The sequence below is a fragment of the Portunus trituberculatus genome, chromosome 44 (assembly GCF_017591435.1).
Source record: "Portunus trituberculatus isolate SZX2019 chromosome 44, ASM1759143v1, whole genome shotgun sequence".
Classification (NCBI taxonomy): Eukaryota; Metazoa; Arthropoda; class Malacostraca; order Decapoda; family Portunidae; genus Portunus; species Portunus trituberculatus.
This window is the reverse complement of record NC_059298.1, coordinates 26,200,340-26,222,839: the sequence shown is the minus strand read 5'-3', so window position 1 is coordinate 26,222,839 and position 22,500 is coordinate 26,200,340. Positions and strand designations below refer to the sequence as shown.

Here is a 22,500-nt window from a genome sequence, read left to right as displayed (position 1 = left end):
GGGTACCTCCTATCTCAAAGCCCACCCAGTAGGAAACCATTGCCCCGAGTAAGGAAGACCAACCTACACTCGGACCGTGGACAGGATTCGAACCCGTGCGCTTGGAGACCCCTCGCACCCCAAAGCACGCATGATTTCACTGTACCTACTTCTATTTTGACCGTACGTTTCACATGCATCTCAATTAACACGAAGATAACTGCTATAAATCAAGACAATAGGTGAGTATCATTATCCCATTGCTCTGCGTTAATCTTGCCACCACCACATGCTTGTGTTTTGTTGGTCCTGCCTTTGTTGTGGTTGGGCACGGCATTACTTTGTGTGTGTAAATCATGATAGTAGTAGTAGTAGTAGTAGTAGTAGTAGTAGTAGTAGTAGTAGTAGTAGTAGTAGTAGTAGTAGTAGTAGTAGTAGTTGGTAATGGTATTATTATTATTATTATTATTTTTATTATTTTTATTATTATTATTAGTAGTAGTAGAAATAGTAGTAGAAATAGTAGCAGTAGAAAAGTAGTAGTAGTAGTAGTAGTAGTAGTAGTAGTAGTAGTAGTAGTAATAGTAGTAGTAGTAGTAGTAGTAGTAGTAGTAGTAGTAAAAATAATAACATTACTGCTAATAATGGCGGTTAGGCACGGTATTGCTCTGTGTTTAAATAATACATTGAAACACGAAAGCTGGGAAGGGATCACTGACTCTGAGGAGATACAGACATGCACCATTACAGTCCTGCCGTGGTTGAATTGTCGATCTGTTCTCGCCCACGCCTGCAGCAGCTCCTGAATTGCTTGCAGTGGCGAGAAGTCAGTTTTTATTGTTGACTAGGATGACAGTGGTGCAGTCGTCCACTTATTTCCAGTGTTCATGTGCAGGAAGAAGCTCAGTGGACTCATCTTGGTGCCTTGAAGGACCCCACATGTCAAATGTTGGAAAATGGCGACGGAGCACTGATAGCGGAGTGACTGCCTGCCGCCTCCCCGAAAAGAAGTCGGCGAGCCACGCTACCGAATTGAGAGGGAGACCAAAACTAATGGCTTTGTTTACGACGATAAAGCGGTCAGCAAGATCAAAGGTTTTCCTAAAGTCCACAAAATAAACATCTACAAAGGTGTTTCGTTTGTCCAGGTGGCTGTGGCTGTTGACAAGGTCGTGCGAGATGGATGTGGATTTAATGTTTCCAAATTGTTTGCTGTAAATATAGTTACTATTCTAGATGTTAGTACAGTCGAGCATGATTTCTTTTCAAGTCCTGCACCAAGTCCACGGTGCAGGAGAGAGAGAGAGAGAGAGAGAGAGAGAGAGAGAGAGAGAGAGAGAGAGAGAGAGAGAGAGAGAGAGAGAGAGAGAGAGAGAGAGAGAGAGAGAGAGAGAGAGAGAGAGAGAGAGAGAGAGAGAGAGAGAGAGAGAGAGAGAGAGAGAGAGAGAGAGAGAGAGAGAGAGAGAGAGAGAGAGAGAGAGAGAGAGAGAGAGAGAGAGAGAGAGAGAGAGAGAGAGAGAGAGAGAGAGAGAGAGAGAGAGAGAGAGAGAGAGAGAGAGAGAGAGAGAGAGAGAGAGAGAGAGAGAGAGAGAGAGAGAGAGAGAGAGAGAGAGAGAGAGAGAGAGAGAGAGAGAGAGAGAGAGAGAGAGAGAGAGAGAGAGAGAGAGAGAGAGAGAGAGAGAGAGAGAGAGAGAGAGAGAGAGAGAGAGAGAGAGAGAGAGAGAGAGAGAGAGAGAGAGAGAGAGAGAGAGAGAGAGAGAGAGAGAGAGAGAGAGAGAGAGAGAGAGAGAGAGAGAGAGAGAGAGAGAGAGAGAGAGAGAGAGAGAGAGAGAGAGAGAGAGAGAGAGAGAGAGAGAGAGAGAGAGAGAGAGAGAGAGAGAGAGAGAGAGAGAGAGAGAGAGAGAGAGAGAGAGAGAGAGAGAGAGAGAGAGAGAGAGAGAGAGAGAGAGAGAGAGAGAGAGAGAGAGAGAGAGAGAGAGAGAGAGAGAGAGAGAGAGAGAGAGAGAGAGAGAGAGAGAGAGAGAGAGAGAGAGAGAGAGAGAGAGAGAGAGAGAGAGAGAGAGAGAGAGAGAGAGAGAGAGAGAGAGAGAGAGAGAGAGAGAGAGAGAGAGAGAGAGAGAGAGAGAGAGAGAGAGAGAGAGAGAGAGAGAGAGAGAGAGAGAGAGAGAGAGAGAGAGAGAGAGAGAGAGAGAGAGAGAGAGAGAGAGAGAGAGAGAGAGAGAGAGAGAGAGAGAGAGAGAGAGAGAGAGAGAGAGAGAGAGAGAGAGAGAGAGAGAGTGTGTGTGTGTGTGTGTGTGTGTGTGTGTGTGTGTGTGTGTGTGTGTGTGTGTGTGTGTGTGTGTGTGTGTGTGTGTGTGTGTGTGTGTGTGTGTGTGATATAGCACATGACAAGTCTAGCCGTCAGCATCTGTAAACAATCCAGAGTGGGAGTCACAGGTAGCAGAGGGGGAGTCAGCACGCATGTCCTTCTTGTCACCACAGTGGCATTAGGCGGCAGCAAGCTTCGTTGACTTTCACAATTCCACCACGCCCTCCTGGTCAGCACAACAGTGGTGAAGGTCAGGGCGGCGATGGAGTTTACAAAGGGTGAATACTCGATTACTGATAAAGGTAGTGGTGGTAGTGGTGGTTGGGAAGATTGTGGTTGCGAATGAGCTAAACAGCCACATTCAACACAGGTGAAATAGAAAAGAAACTCGGTATAGCGAAAGAATGTATGATCTAACTATTGGTTCCATGACTGGCAGTGCGTGTTGGCTCGGATATTTCTTCACCTAATAGCAAATCTTAAACGAGTCGTGTGGGTTGTGGTGGAAGCAACTACGTAACTAATCCATCAGGTAAAGACAATCTCCCGGAGTGCTCTCTGGCCTTTAATAATACAGATGCTCACAAGAAACAAAAAGACTATCGTCTACCTAATAACCAATCGAGCAAGGCAGGAGACACACGGATGGCTACCTTAGAACAGCACTCGTGCGTCACTGGTTATGACAGGCGATAGATATTAATTAAACAGTACACAACCACACAGTGTTCTCGTGTGACATGCTTCCAAGGACATCAACTGCGTAACTTCTGACTCATTCTGATTCATGATATTCTGACTTACACACACACGCACACACACACACACGCAGACACACACACACACACACACACACACACACACACACACACACACACACACACACACACACACACACACACACACACACACACACACACACACACACACACACACACACACGTTTACATGAGTTGCATACTATTATATGGAGGAGGCAGTAGACATCTGCCGAAACGATAATTACTTCTGGTGAGGTCTAATAGCACTGGTTTAGGTGTGCTGTGAACTTATCATTAAAGCCAGCTGTGACCTCAGTGAACGTTTCCCTTTGTGTCTCACAACACAAGGGGACAGTCACAGCCTGCCCTCTAAAGACAACTCTCTTCCTTCACACAAAACTACATGCACTTAGTTACACATACATTCTTCACTCAAGATTTAAAATTGGGAAAAAATAAAATAAAATGATGACTCCTATACCAGCCAAGTTGTCCCCTTTCCTTTGACTTTTTAGGGACCGGCACCTCAGTGGGCCTTTTTTTTTTCTATCACATTTTTTGTTACCCTTGGCCTGTTTCCCTCTTACATAAAAAAAAAATCTTGTTTCATCTCCTTATTATGTTTTTCTCTCATTTCTTTCTTACATGACGTTACCAACAGAAAAAGAGAAACGGGGGATGGTTGCCTTCCAATATTCCAGCGTTTTATACAAAATGATATACAAATACAATATCCTTTTGTGAAAGAAAATATTCCACAAAGGCTACACACGATATTTTTGCTACGTAAGACCTCGTATGATCCACTCAAAATGTTGACTCGGATGGCGGCGGCAACGGTGGCGGTGGCGGTGGCAGTGGCGGCGGCGGTGGCGGTGGAGGTAGCAGTGGTGGGGGTGGTTGCGGTTAGGTTGATGGTGGCAGTGGAAGGAAAAATGTGGACACGCAAGGAGGAGAGAAGGAAAAAGGATAGGAATAGAAAAAAAAGATAGAAAAGACAAAAGATAAGAGAGGAAGCAAAATGAAGGAACGTGGAATATTCATCATACAGGTGTGTGTGTGTGTGTGTGTGTGTGTGTGTGTGTGTGTGTGTGTGTGTGTGTGTGTGTGTGTGTGTGTGTGTGTGTGTAATTCACCTCGGTCGCCTACTGGTCACCCAGCCAGTCTTCCCCATTACGGAGCGAGCTCAGAGCTCATAGACCGATCTTCGGGTAGGACTGAGACCACATCAACACACAACACACTCCGGGAAAGCGAGGCCACAACCCCTCGAGTTACATCCCGTACCTATTTACTGCTAGGTGAACAGGGGCCACACATTGAGAGGCTTGCCCATTTGCCTCGCCGCTTCCCGGGACTCGAACCCGGCCCTCTCGATTGTGAGTCGAGCGCGCGCGCGTGTGTGTGTGTGTGTGTGTGTGTGTGTGTGTGTGTGTGTGAGAGAGAGAGAGAGAGAGAGAGAGAGAGAGAGAGAGAGAGAGAGAGAGAGAGAGAGAGAGAGAGAGAGAGAGAGAGAGAGAGAGAGAGAGAGAGAGAGAGAGAGAGAGAGAGAGAGAGAGAGAGAGAGAGAGAGAGATGATTAATGTACTGTATTTAGCACCACAACAAGCAGGTCATATAGCGCTGGACGACAAGACTCTTAGAAAAAAAAATAAATGATAAATAAAATATAAATATAAGCAAATAAAAAAAAAAAAATCTACAGGCTAGGAGGAAAATCCACCTTTTTACACCAACGTGGCTGCCTAGTATGTTTGTAATCTAATTAAGCTAAGCTGAAATAGGTCCAGGACGCACAAAATGAATGGTACAGAGATATACCTTATGTTCATCCTGGGATTTTCACCCCTAATGGCACACGGGTTACTGGTGCGAGAGTGGCAGTGGTTAGCGAATGGAAATTGTCAGGCTTATTTAGAGGAGCGCCTCGGTGAGTAAACACAACAAAAACACACAAAATTAATTAGTACACTGAATTTATAGTGGTGGAATACTAAAATACAGAGAAATACTGATTACAAAAATGAAACAGGCAAATCTTTTCATATATATATTCAATTTAGATGTATAAACGTGAAATCCGTTGTATATTAACCCAAAGATCGCTGCACTGGGTGGAAATATGAAAGGCCCGTATTTAGAAACGATCAGTTCTTTCACCACGCCTATTTTCCAAGACCACAGAGATGATTAGCGGGGTTTTCAAGAGTGTTTCTCCGGTTAATAATGTAGAAATCTTGACAATCTGACTCTAGAACCGTAAAAACACCCTGAAAACCCGTATAAATTTAGATAAAGCTTTTTGAAATAATGGAGGCGAAGTACTGAAGTGTTTGGGAATACGAGGCAGAGAAGCAGGAACTATGATATACACCAAGAGGAAAACAAAGGAGAGTGATGTGAGGGAAAGAAAACTTCTGAGCATAAGAGACTTAAATTTATGCAGAGGAGGAGATAACTGTCTTGAGAAGGGAAGACAAACAAGACTATCAATCCCGAATATCAAAGAGATTGCGACATGTGAGTTTATGAATAGCGTGACATTTAAAAAGAAGGTGTTGTAAAGGTGACTCTCAATATAAAGTACAGCTCACTGTCAGGCATATATGAGACAGACATGCAACACATTCAGAGGTGGACAGTATTTTTTGTATGTTTTGTATGCATGGGATACGTGGAGACTAAACTACAAACACTGTTGCTTACTATTATGACTATGTGCTGAGAACCGTGGAAACTTTTAGAGAGATCTCCTTTACGAATAAAAAGAGAAACAGACAGACACACAGACAGGCAGGCGGGTACGGATGTAGGCAGATAGACAAACACGGGTGAATATATGTTTTAGGGCAGGTAACATGGGTAGCAGAGCCAGCGAGCGAGTAAAACACAGTGCAGTGGAGATGAGCTAGTGCACTGGGGCATGGCTAGGCCTTTATGTGCCTGTACCATCAGCCGCCATGACACAGTTTTATCTAGCTCCCTTTTTTTCCTCCTGGCCTCCCTCTCCCCTTCAGTCTATCAAAAACCTTTCTCCTCCTGCATGTAGGAAAAAAAACAACAACATTACGTACATTGTTACATTGGTGGAAGTTTCGCTATTCCCTGATGGAGATAGCTTAAACTTAATTAACTGTGCATCTCTCTTCTACAACACTTTTACGGGCATTTCTTGCGCCTGACATGAACATTTACCGTCCCTGGAGTGATGTCATGAAGTTATCTTTGCGAGGGAATTCAGTGCATTTCGCTCCTTTAGCCCTTCTAATTTCCACTGTAGCTGGCGGGTTGGCTAGTTATCTCCGGAAGACGCACGAGCGCTTCATTTTATTTCACATTCACGTTTTAGAATAAGGAAATAATGCTCGACCATCTCCGATCACCGCTCTACTCGAATCTCAGGAGAAATACATCTTCATTTCCTTTCCTTTGCTAGTAAAGACGATGCATATATTGTTAATACTGAACAATTCCACTATTCACATGTTTAGAAGAGAGAGAGAGAGAGAGAGAGAGAGAGAGAGAGAGAGAGAGAGAGAGAGAGAGAGAGAGAGAGAGAGAGAGAGAGAGAGAGAGAGAGAGAGAGAGAGAGAGAGAGAGAGAGAGAGAGAGAGAGAGAGAGAGAGAGAGAGAGAGAGAGAGAGAGAGAGAGAGAGAGAGAGAGAGAGAGAGAGAGAGAGAGAGAGAGAGAGAGAGAGAGAGAGAGAGAGAGAGAGAGAGAGAGAGAGAGAGAGAGAGAGAGAGAGAGAGAGAAATTGTGTAAGGAACTATACTGTTATAGCTGTGCACATTTATTTTCCTAGCTTCCTGGACCATTGTTGTTACTTCCTCACTTTTTTCAGGCAATGGGCGTGAGAAGAGAGGAGTGGTGGGTGGCGTGTTCACCTGACCCGCTAACCTTCAGAGCAGACGCAAGCCAGTCAGTAAAAACGCAACGTGTGGTGGAGATTGGGTTTCTCTTGTTTTTCTGAGTCCATCCAACAATTTAGCGCCTGCCTCTCTCTCTCTCTCTCTCTCTCTCTCTCTCTCTCTCTCTCTCTCTCTCTCAGCAAGAGCAACAACAAAGACAAGCAAATTAACGCTGCATTCATCAATTAAATTATCTTGGGTATGATATGTTAAGGGGAAAAAAATTACGTTAGGGAGCTGACTGTGAGGGGAGAAGAGGGGAAAGCGATGACAATAGAGATAATGTGAAACCAGAGCCTGATTGATGCATATGTACTGTGTGTGTGTGTGTGTGTGTGTGTGTGTGTGTGTGTTTGAAGAGTTCACAAGGTTCACAAGGTGTCATGGGGTACATATGTAACTGAGGTTTACATTACCACCAATGCATAAATACAACAAGTTTAAGAGGTGTGTACAAAGCTGTGGATGAAGAAATGGACATATGTTGCGTGTGTGTATCTGAGAGGCGCACACGTTACACTGAAACACACACGCTATTTTTAATGTATTTGACACGGGAGGATGAACTTGGATTATCAACTTTCTGGCCTGGAATATTTAATGTTGCATGGTTGAGGTGTTGTTTTCCCCTCACGCTTATTTGGTCATCGAGTGGAAGCGATTAGTTCTCCCCTCACCACCACTACAATAGACAACAATGATTCACAGGCACAGTCCTCATTACCGATACAGCACTACAATCCAATATGCATACGCAACAACTGGGTGAAAAGTTTTATGAATTGTTAAACTCGATTAAAATTTTGCCGCTGTTAATCATACATGAAAAATCAGTCTGTGGGGAAATCATTTATCTCAGTATTTTCGTATCATTTATCTTTATCGATAGAAAAATCAATTATATAAACGAAGACGAAGATGAAGAAGACAGAAGATAAACTATTAAAACTTCGTACCAACTGAGTGTTGAAAGAGTGAATTTTCTTTTAACCAGTGAGAAAGTATGGCTGTGGCGCACCATTCTTTTTCTTTAAGTGGAAGGGAAGATTACCAGGAGGCTAGGAGCTGTAAAAAGGTTAATTCCAACTTCTCCCCAAAAGCTGAGAAGAGAGTTCTAATCTACTGTCCAATTTAGATTTGAGACGTGTTTTGTTATTCCTCCCTTGAAGCAGTCAGAGGCGTAGGGAGAGAAGGTAATATAATCAGAGTTTTTAGCTTTACAAGGAAAAAATAAAATGAATAATGTTATAAGAGTGAAGTGAACACTGTGAATCAGAATAAGTAGAAAGGCCTGCATCTGTAGCTCGTTAATTGTTCGTGTAATTCGTAAGACAAGAGTTAAGTGAAAAATGTGTATATTAAAATTCAACAAATAAATTTCTCATCATACTCACTAACAAGAATGATAAGATTTTTATGTATATAAATTCTGAATAATTGTCAAAAACTGTGTGTGTGTATTTACCTAGTTGTATTTACCTAGTTGTAGTTTTACAGGGCCTGGGCTTTATGCTCGTGTGGCCCCGTCTCCATATCTAGACTTATCCAATCTTACTTTAAAAGTGTGCACACTCGTTGCAGACACTACTTCTTCATCTAAACTGTTCCACGTCTCAATACATCTCTGCGGGAAACTATATTTTTTAATATCTCTCAGACATCTTCCCTTTCTCAGCTTTTTACTATGCGATCTTGTGCTTCGGGTGTGTGTGTGTGTGTGTGTGTGTGTGTGTGTGTGTGTGTGTGTGTGTGTGTGTGTGTGTGTGTGTGTGTGTGTGTGTGTGTGTGTGTGTGTGTGTGTGTGTGTGTGTTTGTGTGTGTGTGTGGGTGGGTGTGAAGTAGTGGTAGAAATAGTGGTAGTAGTAGTGGTAGTAGTATTAGTAGCAGTAGTAGAAGTAATAAGTATTAATACCAATTTCAATTTTTGTTGATATTTTTGTTGTAGCTGTACCGATATCATCATTAGTTATTCTGTTGTTGTTTTTGACGTTGATGTTGTTGTTGGTATATCCACATTAATAACAGTAATATCAATAATGGTAATAGCGGTAGTGATGTAAGGTAATTGTTTTGGTTCCTCTGATGGGCACCACTCCGGTCTCCTGCTGCGGCTTGAGGAGGATGGAGCAAAACAAAGCAGGATTGACCTTGAGCTGAAAGATGGGAATGGGGGATGGGAAGGATGATGGTAGGGGGAAGGAAACAAGGAAAGATGGAAGGAAGGGAAGGGGAAGGATTGGAAGATGGACGGATGAACGGAGGACGGGAAGCAGGGGAGGTGCTAAAGCGGGTGTGGGCAAATGGAAAATCGGTTGAGGAGGAAAGCGAGGGATAGAGAATGGATGAGGTGCAGTATAGGAAGCAAGAGTGAACGAGAGTCCGGGGAATTCAGAGGAGAGTAGGAAGAGTGTGAGAGGCTTCATGATGAGGCATAAGGGAGAGTGGGATGGTGCAGAAGGCTGAGTGGGTGAAAGACAAGGAAGGGAGGAGGGTAAAGTGACCGTCTTCTGAAATAAGTAAATGACTGAAATAAGTAAATGAATGAAATAAGTAAATAAATAAATAAAAAACAAGAAACGAGACGAGAGAGAGAGAGAGAGAGAGAGAGAGAGAGAGAGAGAGAGAGAGAGAGAGAGAGAGAGAGAGAGAGAGAGAGAGAGAGAGAGAGAGAGAGAGAGAGAGAGAGAGAGAGAGAGAGAGAGAGAGAGATTCATAAAGTTTTCCTTTAATGAAAAACGTCCAGACTAATTTGAAACCGAGTAGTCAGTCAAGCATCGACGCTTTTTCCTTTTAGACATTATCTCCAAAACAATCAGAGGGGGAGACAGTAGCGTGATTGTGTTGTGTGATTCCTTTGTTGTCCTGTGAAGAACTTTAGCTTTATAATAAAAAAGTAAAGGGATAACTGACTTCTCATTGACTAGCTGGCCACATACTTCAGTTGTAGACACATGACGGAGGAGCGCTTCCTAACCTTGAAGCCCTGCAGTGGTAAGCCGAGGAAAGTGAAACACTGATGCAAACTTAAAGCAGGTTAAATTTCTATAAACATCCGAATCCTACTGGGAGTTTACCATGTTTTGAAAACTGTTTATCAGACACCATTACATGATGCAGTATTAAAAAAAATACAAACGTTAAAGTGAAAGCGCCTGTGCATACCCACGTTGAGGCGCCTGATGATTATGAACTGGGAAGCTGAGCAGCACACGATAAACAACTTCTCCTATGTGAATAATGGTTATTTCCAGTAGAAATATGATGGCGAGGACGACAGTAGAAACATTAATGAACAGGCACTTTGTTACACTAATGACCAGAAACGCCTTGCCAACATCAGTCCGCCTCACTCATTTAGAGCACGGTGATGCTCTAAAAGCAATTTACTTGTAATTAGGTCACTTGAAATAAATTACTAAACTTATGGTCATTAGACTTATCCGTGTCGTAATGGGTTTGTCCATTCGAAATATTACTCTGGTAACATAACGAAAGAAGTTTACGAAAGCACAAAAGAGTATAAAAACAGCAGCAGCAGCAACAATAGTAATAATAGTAATAATAATAATAATAATAATAATAATAATAATAATAATAATAATAATAAAGATGATAACGAAGAAGATGAAAACGATAATAATAATAATAATAATAATAATAATAATAATAAAAATGATAACAACAATAACTATAATAATAATGAATATAATAACAACATTAATAACAACAAAAACAACAATAATAATAATAATAATAATAATAATAATAATAATGATAATAGATAATAATGATAATAGATAATAATGATAATAATAATAACGATAACAGGAACAACAATAAAGATAACAAAAATAAGAATAACAATAATAATAATGATAATAATAATAATAATAATAATAATAATAATAAAAAATAACAACAACAACAACAAATAATAATAATAATAATAATAATAATAATAATAATAATAATAATAATAATAATAATAATAATAATAATAATAACGATAACGATAACATCAACAAGAACACCACCACCAATACCACCACCACCACCAAGAACAAGAACCAAAATAATAATAATAATAATAATAATAATAATAATAATAATAATAATAATAATAATAATAACAACAACGATAAAAATAATGGATAACAAAAATAATTCACCACTATCTCCACCATCCAAATATTGTGTGTGTGTGTGTGTGTGTGTGTGTGTGTGTGTGTGTGTGTGTGTGTTCACCTGTCTTTCTATTCATCTATTCATCAAGACTAGCGGCAGACTTCCCATAGTAGCAAGATCTGAAGTGAACGTGGTCTGGCGAGGGTTCCTGTCTGACTCGGTGCCGTTCATAGAGAAATTGGAAAATAACTCGAATAAATAGAGAATCATACTGGCGGTTCTGTGGCGCGGTGTCTGCACGGCTGCCTCTAAACAATGAGCTCGGCCTATGATAGTAATAATAATGAGGTCTATAATTATCTCCTCTGTAATTATGTATTCACTCAATGGCTTGTATGGCAAATATTTGTTTATAGGTGTGTATTAGTCAGTGATTCTCAAACTTTTTCACTCCATTCCTCCCGTCATGAATTCTCAATACTGGTGTGGCTCCCCTTCATTTTCCTCCCAAAGCCTACCCCTCCAAAAAAAGTAATAAGATAAGACAGAATGTTGATGAAGAGAACACCCTTGCTTTATTACAATTTACAATTACAGTCACAATTATCTTATGTTGGATAGATTTCTTTGATATGCTTAATTTACATCACCAGACTACAAAAGACTAGCGGACACTATCAGATTTGAATATGGTTGAGAAAAGTTCAGTTATTAGCCTCTGCATCACACATCAGTGGGAAGGTGACAGGGTTTCTTTTCAGTCAGTTGACGAATCCGAGGTTGTGTCGCTGACAGTGCACATCTTATGTCGGACTCCACATCCAATCGGTTCCGGCTCGTATTCTTGATTTACGGATGGGTGGAGAAACCAGACTCACATAAATAGGTAGTTGAAAAAGGCAAGAGTAGTCGAAGTGCAATCTCACTGACTTTTGGATATGAGTGATGCATTGAACACCAGAATACATTCACAGATTTTTCTTCACAGAGATCTTTGGCAGCAGAATCATGTTTGAGATCAAGGAACTCGTCCTGAACTTCACTGGGAATTGTAGTAACATCAAGAATGCCACAGAATGGATTCCTTACCAACTTCCCTTCTTCCTCCTCGAATTCTGGGAAGTACATATTAAGTTCACTTTCCAAGGATTTCAGATGCTGAGTGATTTCAGTTTTAAGTAATGGGTCAAGCAGACTATTTTCGTCTTCGTCAAGGACAGCTGAAAGGTTTTCAGACATGGCAACATTCCCGGCACCGACTTTACTTCGCCAATTCTGGAGCTTGGCAAGAAATCCACGAAGGCAATCCATTAGGTGAAACACATTTCTTTCCTCGCCTTGTAGCTTCAGATTCAACCTATTTAGCTGCTGAAATATACCTGCTAAATATGCTAGACGTGGCTCCCACAAAACCATATTGAGGTGACTCACCAGATCATTTTTCCCTTGGATTTCCAGGAACAATTTAAGCTCCCCCCAAAGTTCAAACACTCGATTCACAACATTGCCCTTGGAAACCCAGAGGAGAGCTTCATGCCCTGAAACCATGTCTCCACAAAAAAGTTCTGGAAAAGGTGAAAGTTCAGAGCTCCAGCTTTTACAAAGTTGACTCATTTGACAACAGCCTCCATGATCTTGCAAAGTTCATCAGGGAGGGTTTTCGACGCCAGTCCAAACCTTGGATCATACAGTGAATTCCCTTGACATTCGGAGATACTTCCTTGATACGTTTTTGAAACCCGGATTTTGATCCCAGCATCGCTGGAGCCCCGTCTGTACAGACTCCATAACAATTTTCCCATGGGATCCTGTTAGCCTTGAAGAAAGAAGATAGCTTTTCCATCTCATCCTCAGCTTTTGTGGTGGTCTCAAGCTGTGTACATAACACATATTCTTCCTTGACATCACACAAGAAAACACACCTAACCAACACGAGTAGCTGTGCACAAGAACTCACATCCGTTGACTCATCCAGCTGTATTCCAAACATACCAGTTGGAGATGATTTGATCTCCGTATCACTTTTTCCTTTATGTCAACTGACATTTCATTAATTCTCCGCTTCACTGTGTAGTTTGACAAGGAAATTTGTTGAATTTTACGTTCACTTGCATCTCCAAGAACACGCTTGACCATCTTTAAAGTACGAGGCTTGATTAGGGCTTCACCAATTGTGTGGGGCTTCTTTTGCTTCGCTATTTCGAGGGCAACCTCGTATGATGCCTCAACTACACTTGAGGTCTGTTGTTGGAAAGCACCGGTCACATCCAGTTTCTGTTTTCCCAAACTAATTTTGTGGCGCCTGAAGAAATTGGGTCTTTCTCAGCATAATGTGGATGGATGGTCTGCAAATGGTGCTTCAACTTACTAGGCCTCATAGAATCGTTCCCCAGCACTTTAAAGCACAGTACACACTCAGATTTCTCGATGCCATCAGCGAGGATTGAAGTAAAGCCGTAGTTAATGTACTCTTCACTGTACTTCCGCTTCTCAGTAACACTGGTAGCCATCACAAATCTTGGGAAAATAAAGAAGACAGGACATCAGAAGAAACATTGAGTATGTCAATATGAAGACAAAAGAATGATAGTGAAGGACAGACCACTAGGACAACTGATGAAATAACAAACACACAAATATCAGCATACATAACAGATCCATGGACTCACATTTTATGCACAAACAGTCATACACAAACATACACATAGAGAGAATAAAGAAGATAAAATTTTAAACATTCTCACTCAAGCTAGCAAGCTGAAATGTATTTTCTAACAGCAAGAACACGTCTCCTTTGACAAGCACTGCCTCAATCGAGATAATGAGAAGAATAGTGAGTCACATCAACATTAGCACTAAAAAAAAAAAAAAAAAAAAAAAAACATGAATACCCATGACGGGAATGAGCATGAAAAACAATGATACCAAAAAATGATAAAGTGATAAATGAAGAGTATAAATATTTCACACACGAAAAGCAGCGACCGCATTTATAATTGTGGAACAAAACATGTAATACATTATATTTTTTAGAATCAATTACACCTACATGTTTACGTGGTGATATCCCAGGCCACAGTGACATCAGATCACGGATCGCTTCTCTCCTTCTGTGTCCTGATGACTCACCCGTCTCTCAACCGTCTCATACGCATTCGTTATCCTCTGCGCTTTTTATCATACACTGTACAAGCAAGTACAATGTGGCACACATACATACATACATACGTAGGTACATTCGTGACAATATTATGTAAAAAAATATATTGTCAACTTAATAAAAAAAAAAAAAAATTCTTTGCCAGTACAGTGATGCATTATTATTATTGTTTTTTTCAATTCAGATTCCTAACATAATTCAGAAATGTATACTATCCAGTAGCCCACCAATCCCCCCTAAGGGGCCATGGCTCCCAGTTTGAGAATCACTGGACTATAAGTAGTCCATTCTTTGGAAAAATCTATAATAAACTAAAAGAAAATAAGGGAAATGCAAACTCTAAAGAGAGCCGAAAAATTCACTGAAGCCGCCGAAAAAAAAATATTGATGAAATAAAATAAATAGATAAATAATAATTATAATGTAGCAAGGGAGTTGAATACAGTTTTTTTCTTGACTTTGATCATAATAACAAGCAAGCAAGCAAGTGTAGTGTGTGTGTGTGTGTGTGTGTGTGTGTGTGTGTGTGTGTGTGTGTGTGTGTGTGTGTGTGTGTGTGTGTGTGTGTGTGTGTGTGTGTGTGTGTGTGTGTGTGTGTGTGTGTGTGTGTGTGTAAGAGATTGAAGGCCAGCATCGATTAAGTTGCGGGCCATCTGTACAATGGTTAAGGACATCTAAAAGTGTCAGAATAGAATATCTTGCAATCTTTCCTAACTTGAAACTGTGTTTGGTCCTGGTCTGTCTGTGTTACTGCTCTGGCTCGTGTGGCTGTGACAGTAATGCATTCCCAGTGAAGCGTACCCAGCACAAGACCGAACTGCTGCTGGTTCCAAGGGGATGGCCGCACTCTGGCTCGAATTAAGAGTAGCAAAAGGGAAGCTGACAGGATGAAGACTGCAATACTTTTTGTGTATTGATAATTGATTACACGTGGGCACTTGTGAGGGTGGAAAACAGGCAGTGTGTCGCCCTCCCACTCAACCCAATTTGTCTTGAATCAAAGGCAGACTCAACAGCGTGTCGTGAAAAATAGTGATACAAACATCGAAACAGTTGGTTTGTCAGCGTCAACCAGAGACTTCAACCAGAGAGAGAGAGAGAGAGAGAGAGAGAGAGAGAGAGAGAGAGAGAGAGAGAGAGAGAGAGAGAGAGAGAGAGAGAGAGAGAGAGAGAGAGAGAGAGAGAGAGAGAGAGAGAGAGAGAGAGAGAGAGAGAGAGAGAGAGAGAGAGAGAGAGAGAGAGAGAGAGAGAGAGAGAGAGAGAGAGAGAGAGAGAGAGAGAGAGAGAGAGAGAGAGAGAGAGAGAGAGAGAGAGAGAGAGAGAGAGAGAGAGAGAGAGAGAGAGAGAGAGAGAGAGAGAGAGAGAGAGAGAGAGAGAGAGAGAGAGAGAGAGAGAGAGAGAGAGAGAGAGAGAGAGAGAGAGAGAGAGAGAGAGAGAGAGAGAGAGAGAGAGAGAGAGAGAGAGAGAGAGAGAGAGAGAGAGAGAGAGAGAGAGAGAGAGAGAGAGAGAGAGAGAGAGAGAGAGAGAGAGAGAGAGAGAGAGAGAGAGAGAGAGAGAGAGAGAGAGAGAGAGAGAGAGAGAGAGAGAGAGAGAGAGAGAGAGAGAGAGAGAGAGAGAGAGAGAGAGAGAGAGAGAGAGAGAGAGAGAGAGAGAGAGAGAGAGAGAGAGAGAGAGAGAGAGAGAGAGAGAGAGAGAGAGAGAGAGAGAGAGAGAGAGAGAGAGAGAGAGAGAGAGAGAGAGAGAGAGAGAGAGAGAGAGAGAGAGAGAGAGAGAGAGAGAGAGAGAGAGAGAGAGAGAGAGAGAGAGAGAGAGAGAGAGAGAGAGAGAGAGAGAGAGAGAGAGAGAGAGAGAGAGAGAGAGAGAGAGAGAGAGAGAGAGAGAGAGAGAGAGAGAGAGAGAGAGAGAGAGAGAGAGAGAGAGAGAGAGAGAGAGAGAGAGAGAGAGAGAGAGAGAGAGAGAGAGAGAGAGAGAGAGAGAGAGAGAGAGAGAGAGAGAGAGAGAGAGAGAGAGAGAGAGAGAGAGAGAGAGAGTTTTTTTTTACGGTAAGGCCTATAGCGCCTGTAGGCACACTTGAAGTATGGGAAGCGATGTTCAGTTTCTGCCCATTAGTGACGCAGGCAATTTTATTTATAGTGGAACCCATATTAGGGCCCATATCACCGCCCAAGCTCATCTTGAGTGTAACCACCTAGAACCTGGGTATCATGGTGACATGTAGGTAACTTTAAACCACTCGACAAATGGCAAAGTGTTTTAAGGCTGTACGTGGTGGGATTCGAACCTACGCGTGGACGTCTGCCCGATCCCACGCTCACCACCTTATCCACTATGTGTGTGTATGTGTGTGTGTGTGTGTGTGTGTGTGTGTGTGTGTGTGTGTGTGTGTGTGTGTGTGTGTGTGTGTGTGTGATGTTTTTTCCTTTTTGTACGTACGGTTTTCCCTAGTGTATCAGGGTCAAGCCGGTGCTTTATTCCTGGACAAGCCTTAAATCATTATGCTGGAAGTGGATGAACTGCATTTTGTTCACGTCAGCTGATTTTTCACGAGCATAATCACATTTATGACCAACCAGCACCCTTTCTCATATCCTCAAGCCGTCTCTACCCAACACACACTCACTACATCCTCAGGTCAACACCCATTACCTGACCACATTATCGATGCCATCATAATCCATAATTACCTGTCACTCTTTTTCCCTCAACTCATCTTTTTCTGCCAACATTTCCTTCCGTCACCATTCACTATCGTCGTTAGGTCTGCAATTATAACTTAAACATACTTAATTTAGTATAATTATTCTGTCCTATTATCAAGAAACGAAGTAAGTATTACACAAAATGAGGGAGGTGCAGGAAATAGAAGTATGAATAAAACTAGCAATGCGGACATACCATGATTCATGCTTCTTACCAGACGATTTTGTTAAATAGACACACTTATCCGCAGTAACATTCATCAAGGTGCTCAAGTGCTTAACAAAAATACTTTACAGTGATGCTGGTTCACTGGCCATGATCCACGAGTTTATTCTGCAGTGTGGAAGGTAGATCCGGTTGGGCAAGAATAAACAGCGATGGCTCGTTCTACGTATTTTGAAGCATGCGAGTGCTGAATATTCCACTACAAAGGTTTAAGTTAATGTGTAGTATATGTGTGACGGTGACTGACGGGAGTTATTCTTAGTAATGACGAGGAGCTTCAGAGACATACAGTATAGGAATGGGTAGTTATGTAAAGGCGTAGACAATCGCTGGACTCTATAGCTAATGTATGGAACGGGCGATGTACCTCACTCTCCCAGACTGAATGGCTGCAGTTGGTCTTACCCAGTCACTCCTGCTCTATTTTCTCTCTTTTAAGCATAAATAATAGCATGAAAAAGTGGCCGCTGTATCTGAATATCAAAGGTTAAAGAAATGTTACTAAGTGCAATCGCCTTTATAAGAACAGATGGGTGGTAGTATTGGTAGTAGTAGTAGTAGTAGTAGTAGTAGTAGTAGTAGTAGTAGTAGTAGTAGTAGTAGCACCATCAACAATAACAACAATAATAATAATAACAATGATACTGATAATTCCATTAGGACGGTAAAAACAACAACGAACTCAATTAAATTTCCTCACATTCATTCCCTCACTCTCTCTCTCTCTCTCTCTCTCTCTCTCTCTCTCTCTCTCTCTCTCTCTCTCTCTCTCTCTCTCTCTCTCTTTCTCTCAAACAATTCAACCTTCACCAGACAAAAGATTCGGTCTCCTCCTGCTCTCCCTTTCTTCAGACTTCTCGCTTTCCCTGTTAACGGCATTCATTCTCTTCCCCTGCACCTCTTCCCTCGCCTCGCCTCGGTCACACTGCTCCTTCTCCCTCTCCTACTCACCAGCTCTTGACTCGTCCCCCACCTCTGTCGATAATAACTGGGAAAAACTTGGGCAGATAAATTCATGTCGAAAAGTGAAATCGAAGTAGTGTATCTGGTGTATACGAGTGAGTGTGTGTGTGTGTTTTTTTTTTATCTACAGGGTTATCCATTTTACTGTACATTATCGATGGAAAGGTCATTTGTCACGGCTTTCACCATCTTTTGCTCACCTATCTAGCGTGATTAATGTATCCACTCGTCTCTTTCTGTGTTGTCTGTCTGTCTGTCTGTCTGTCTGTCTGTCTCTCTCTCTCTCTCTCTCTCACACACACACACACACACACACACACACACACACACACACACACACACACACACAGACAACCTCCCTCGTTTACAATTCACTGTCATCTTTAAAACATTCCATTCACTTTTAATGCATTTGACTAATTTGCTACCTCCTCCAACACACTCCCACGCGTACAAAAAATAATAAAAATAAATAAATAAATAAATAAATAAATGAATAATAAAAATAAAGATAAACAAAACAAATAAAAAATAAATAAATAAAATAAAAACAGGAAATTTCACTGGAGGCGGCGACGTCATCTGCTGCCAACTGACGGAGGGATAAGCACCGTTACCTCCACGATGGCCCTAAGAGACTGTGCCTTATAGTGTTCTCTATTAGTGGTAGCCCGTGGTTTCTGCTGTTAATGGGAGGTAATAACAGAGCTGCCTTTGCCTGGTACTGCTGGTAGGATTAATGTGTTTGTTGTGTCGCCGAGGCATCCACGATATTCTCAAGGCAACATATTTCTGTGTGCGGAAGAAAAGGAGGTACTGAGATGAACAGTTCGAAGGAAAGATTTTTAGTAATGTTTGGTTGGATGGACAAAACTCAGCTATAGGAACACAAAACTGATTGGATTTCATCTTGTTTGTTTCACTTATCTAATGAATAACTTATTTCGTAACATACTCTTCGTCTTTATGATTTAGTTTGAGTCATTGCCATATCGTGACAAGCTTCATTTATTCACTCGTTTATCTATTCAAGTGTTTATTTTCTTATACTACTTTATGGTCTTCAGCTGCTGCCATCTCTCACATAAAGTATATCCTCCGATACTGGCCATTTTTGCGTATCAAATCAACAAATAACTAAATAGAATATGCCTCGCTATTTCAAAAGACTCTTTGGCCTGAGGTGATACTCGTATTTACAGCGCGACAAATAAATCCCCATCCCTCGTATCTCGCCAGGGCACCACGGTCCACAAATATTTCAAAAAATAAGTTTATAAAAAAAAAGAGAACGTCCCATATATTTTTCCTGTGTGTGTGTGTGTGTGTGTGTGTGTGTGTGTGTGTGTGTGTGTGTGTGTGTGTGTGTGTGTGTGTGTGTGTGTGTGTGTGTGTGTGTGTGTGTGTGTGTGTGTGTGTGTGTGTGTGTGTGTGTGTGTGTGCACCAGAGAGTAATACAGGCGTTGAAAGCAGAAAGTTCACACATTTAATGGAAAGTGTGTATGTATGTCGCAAACCTGTGTTGATTGGTAAAGTTCTTCGGTGAAAAACAGGAGGTGGGATGAGCATGTATAAAATTGTATTTACTGGAGTTTGCAGTTTATGATGCGTCATTCACAAAGGCGACAGGTCAAGAACAGACGACAGACATACAAACATGCAGAGGTAGTGTACAGGATCTGGGAAAATAAAATAGGTAAATAATAAAACTTTTCCTCGCTTATGTAACTTTCCTCGTTTATATTACATTTTTCCTCGATTATATAAAACTAATGTAATGTCTCCGTTCTAAACATGTGTAATAAACAAAATATGCCAGGAGATTTTTCTTTTTATTTCTACAAATTTTAATACTAATAACTGCAACGTGTTTTAAGTAAAGAATTTGAACAAAATAAGCGAGAGCAACAACAGGGAGCGAGAGAGGAAGATACTTCGCCTATCATCCAATTCCAAGGAAACGTGGAGGTTTTACGGTGCCTTGGAGACCTTCATGGCTCCCTGAAGTGCTCATGAAATAACACCAGAATCTCATTTTCGCTTGGAAAACTAAAGGAAAAAAAACCCCACAACTTCCTGCTTCCTGGATAGGTTTGCCGGATATAAAGTGAGTGAATGTAATGCCTGAACCAGCGAGTGAGCAAAGAGCATAAATAAAATGTTATTGATGCATTATCGTCCCGCAAAAAAAAAAAAAAAAAGGAAGAAATTACAACTATCGACTAAAGCAAAATTCAATTCTACACTAAATATAAGACACATATCAAGGAAAATCTAAATCATGTGGTGAAATTCAAACACTGATAGCAAAAATCAATAGCAAATTTAGACATATGAGACCTTTCCGCTCAGTCACTGACCCAACTATTCATTATTTACCTAGACCGAGGGAAGAGAAAGAGGTTCAAAATGGAATACTAATTACAGAACATAAAAAAAATAAAATGCGGAGGAATAAATCATCATCAACTGACCAGCAGTACTTTCTTCAGCGACACAGAAATGCAAAGAACTTAGAGTAATTAGACAATTGGATAAAGATAAATTACTCTAATGGTTCCTTAAATGAATGGACGCAAGATAATGGAAAAGTAGAAAAAAAGAATGGGAAAAAAGAAAATAGAATGGAAGAAACAGACTTACATAAAGATAAGCTGCAAAAGAAGCAATGTAAACGCTACATCATTAGCCCCTTCAGTACTGGGACGCATTTTTACTACGAGTTTTGGATATGATTAGACGATTTTCTTTACATTGAAAAGGGTCTATGGAAATCAGAAGATTAATGGCCAGATTCTTCACTATTTTAACCCCCACAGAATTTTGAAGCTGTATAAAATCACCAAAAATAAGGAAACGTGTCATGGTACTGAAGGGGTTAACGATACACACCACTTAATAATTATGAAGGAGATATTTTTCGTGACGTCAAGGCAGGTATATAAAACACTTGTACACCACACCTTCAGTAATTCAAAATGTTTAAATTGAAGGTAAATGGGTTTTCAATGATGTTTTTACGGTTCTGATGATAGATTAACAAAATTTCATTATTTTAACCACTTCAGTACCATGACGCGTTTCCATATTTATTCTACTTACTATTTGGTGATTTTATATAACTTCAGAAACTTCTGTGGGAGATTAGAATAGTAAAGACTCTTGCTATTAATCTTTTCACCTTTTTAGACCCTTCCTAATGTCAATAAAATGGTGTAATTGTACATAAATCTCAAGGCAAAAATGTATCCAGGCATTGAAAGGGTTTAGGAGAAACAGTCTTGAGTGATAATTCAGCTCTGTGCCTTTTCAAAATAGTCGCGGTGAGAGAAAAGCATTTGTGAATACGTGCCTAAAACTATTCCTTTAGCAATGTCTTGGCACATCCGAGGGAAGAGTAATGAGGCAAGGGTTCCATAACTTACTGCGGTCCTCGACTAAAGATTTGACAACCAGAAAATGGAAATTCAAAAATAATGGAGAGAGTATAACGGAAAAGAAAAAAAAGACGATGAGAAAGGAAGATAAAATGGAGACAAAGGAGACACACAATAAGGATAAGAAGGAGGAAGATGAAGAGACCGAACAGGAAAAAATTTCGAATCATTGAACAGAAGACGGGAGAAAACGGACGACGGGAAGACAAAAGGAAATGAAAGTACAGCGAGGATAAGGAGAGGTAAAAGGGACAAGAAAGAGCTAGAGTAAGAAAGAAGAGAAAAGGGGAGGACGAGGATGAAGGTAATCTGCGTAAGTTGATGAGGAAGAAGAGGAAGGGACACATGAGACTGATGCAGCATAGAAGGGAGGGAATGAGAAAGGAAGGGAACCAAATGAACTTGGAAGACAAACAACTTCAGAGGTAAAGAAGTATAAACAGGTAGGACAAACACAAAGGAACACAGGAATAAAACCAATGCAACCCTCACGTTTTTAACCAGGTTGTTTGTGGTAATCTAGTATCCTCACTTTCTAATTCTTTTTATTGGTAAACTCTAGAATTCCCTTCCTATTTGTGTATTCCTTTCCTACTTACAACATACACCTCAGACACTACACTGGCTAATTCTTTATATTTTTTAAACCTTGATATTTGTTTTTAGGAGTGAAAAATGGTGTCTTTTTCATATCACACACACACATACACACGGCGCGGCGAGGCAAATGGGCAAGCCTCTTAATGTGTAGCCCCTGTTCACATAGCAGTAAATAGGTACGGGATGTAACTCGAGGGGTTGTGGCCTCACTTTCCCGGTGTGTGGAATGTGTTGTGGTCTCAGTCCTACCCGAAGATCGGTCTATGAGCTCTGAACTCGCTCCGGAATGGGGAAGACTGGCTGGGTGACCAGTAGGCGACCGAGGTGAATTAC

At 41.1% G+C, this 22,500-nt stretch overlaps 2 protein-coding genes and 1 pseudogene across 7 annotated transcripts in view; all 3 read right to left on the bottom strand.

The window, feature by feature from the left end:
* Positions 1-22,500, bottom strand: part of LOC123518934 (neuromedin-U receptor 2-like) — a 302,841-nt gene that overhangs the window by 140,609 nt on the left and 139,732 nt on the right. The gene's annotated exons all lie outside the window — the stretch shown is intronic.
* On the bottom strand, positions 2,373-12,841 carry LOC123518762 (zinc finger BED domain-containing protein 5-like). The gene is made up of 3 exons (XM_045279763.1): positions 12,760-12,841; positions 12,009-12,620; positions 2,373-2,386 (listed from the first exon to the last, which is right to left on the bottom strand). Exons 1-3 carry the CDS (start codon positions 12,839-12,841, stop codon positions 2,373-2,375), a joined length of 708 nt encoding a protein of 235 aa, XP_045135698.1.
* On the bottom strand, positions 12,204-13,592 carry LOC123518761 (annotated as a pseudogene).

Coding starts and splice junctions, on each gene's coding strand:
- LOC123518762 (XM_045279763.1), bottom strand. CDS start 12,841: ATGCTGGGATCAAAATCCGGGTTTCAAAAACGTATCAAGGAAGTATCT. Junction 12,621..12,759: donor AATTCACTGTATGATCCAAG/GTTTGGACTGGC, acceptor ACATGGTTTCAG/GGCATGAAGCTCTCCTCTGG.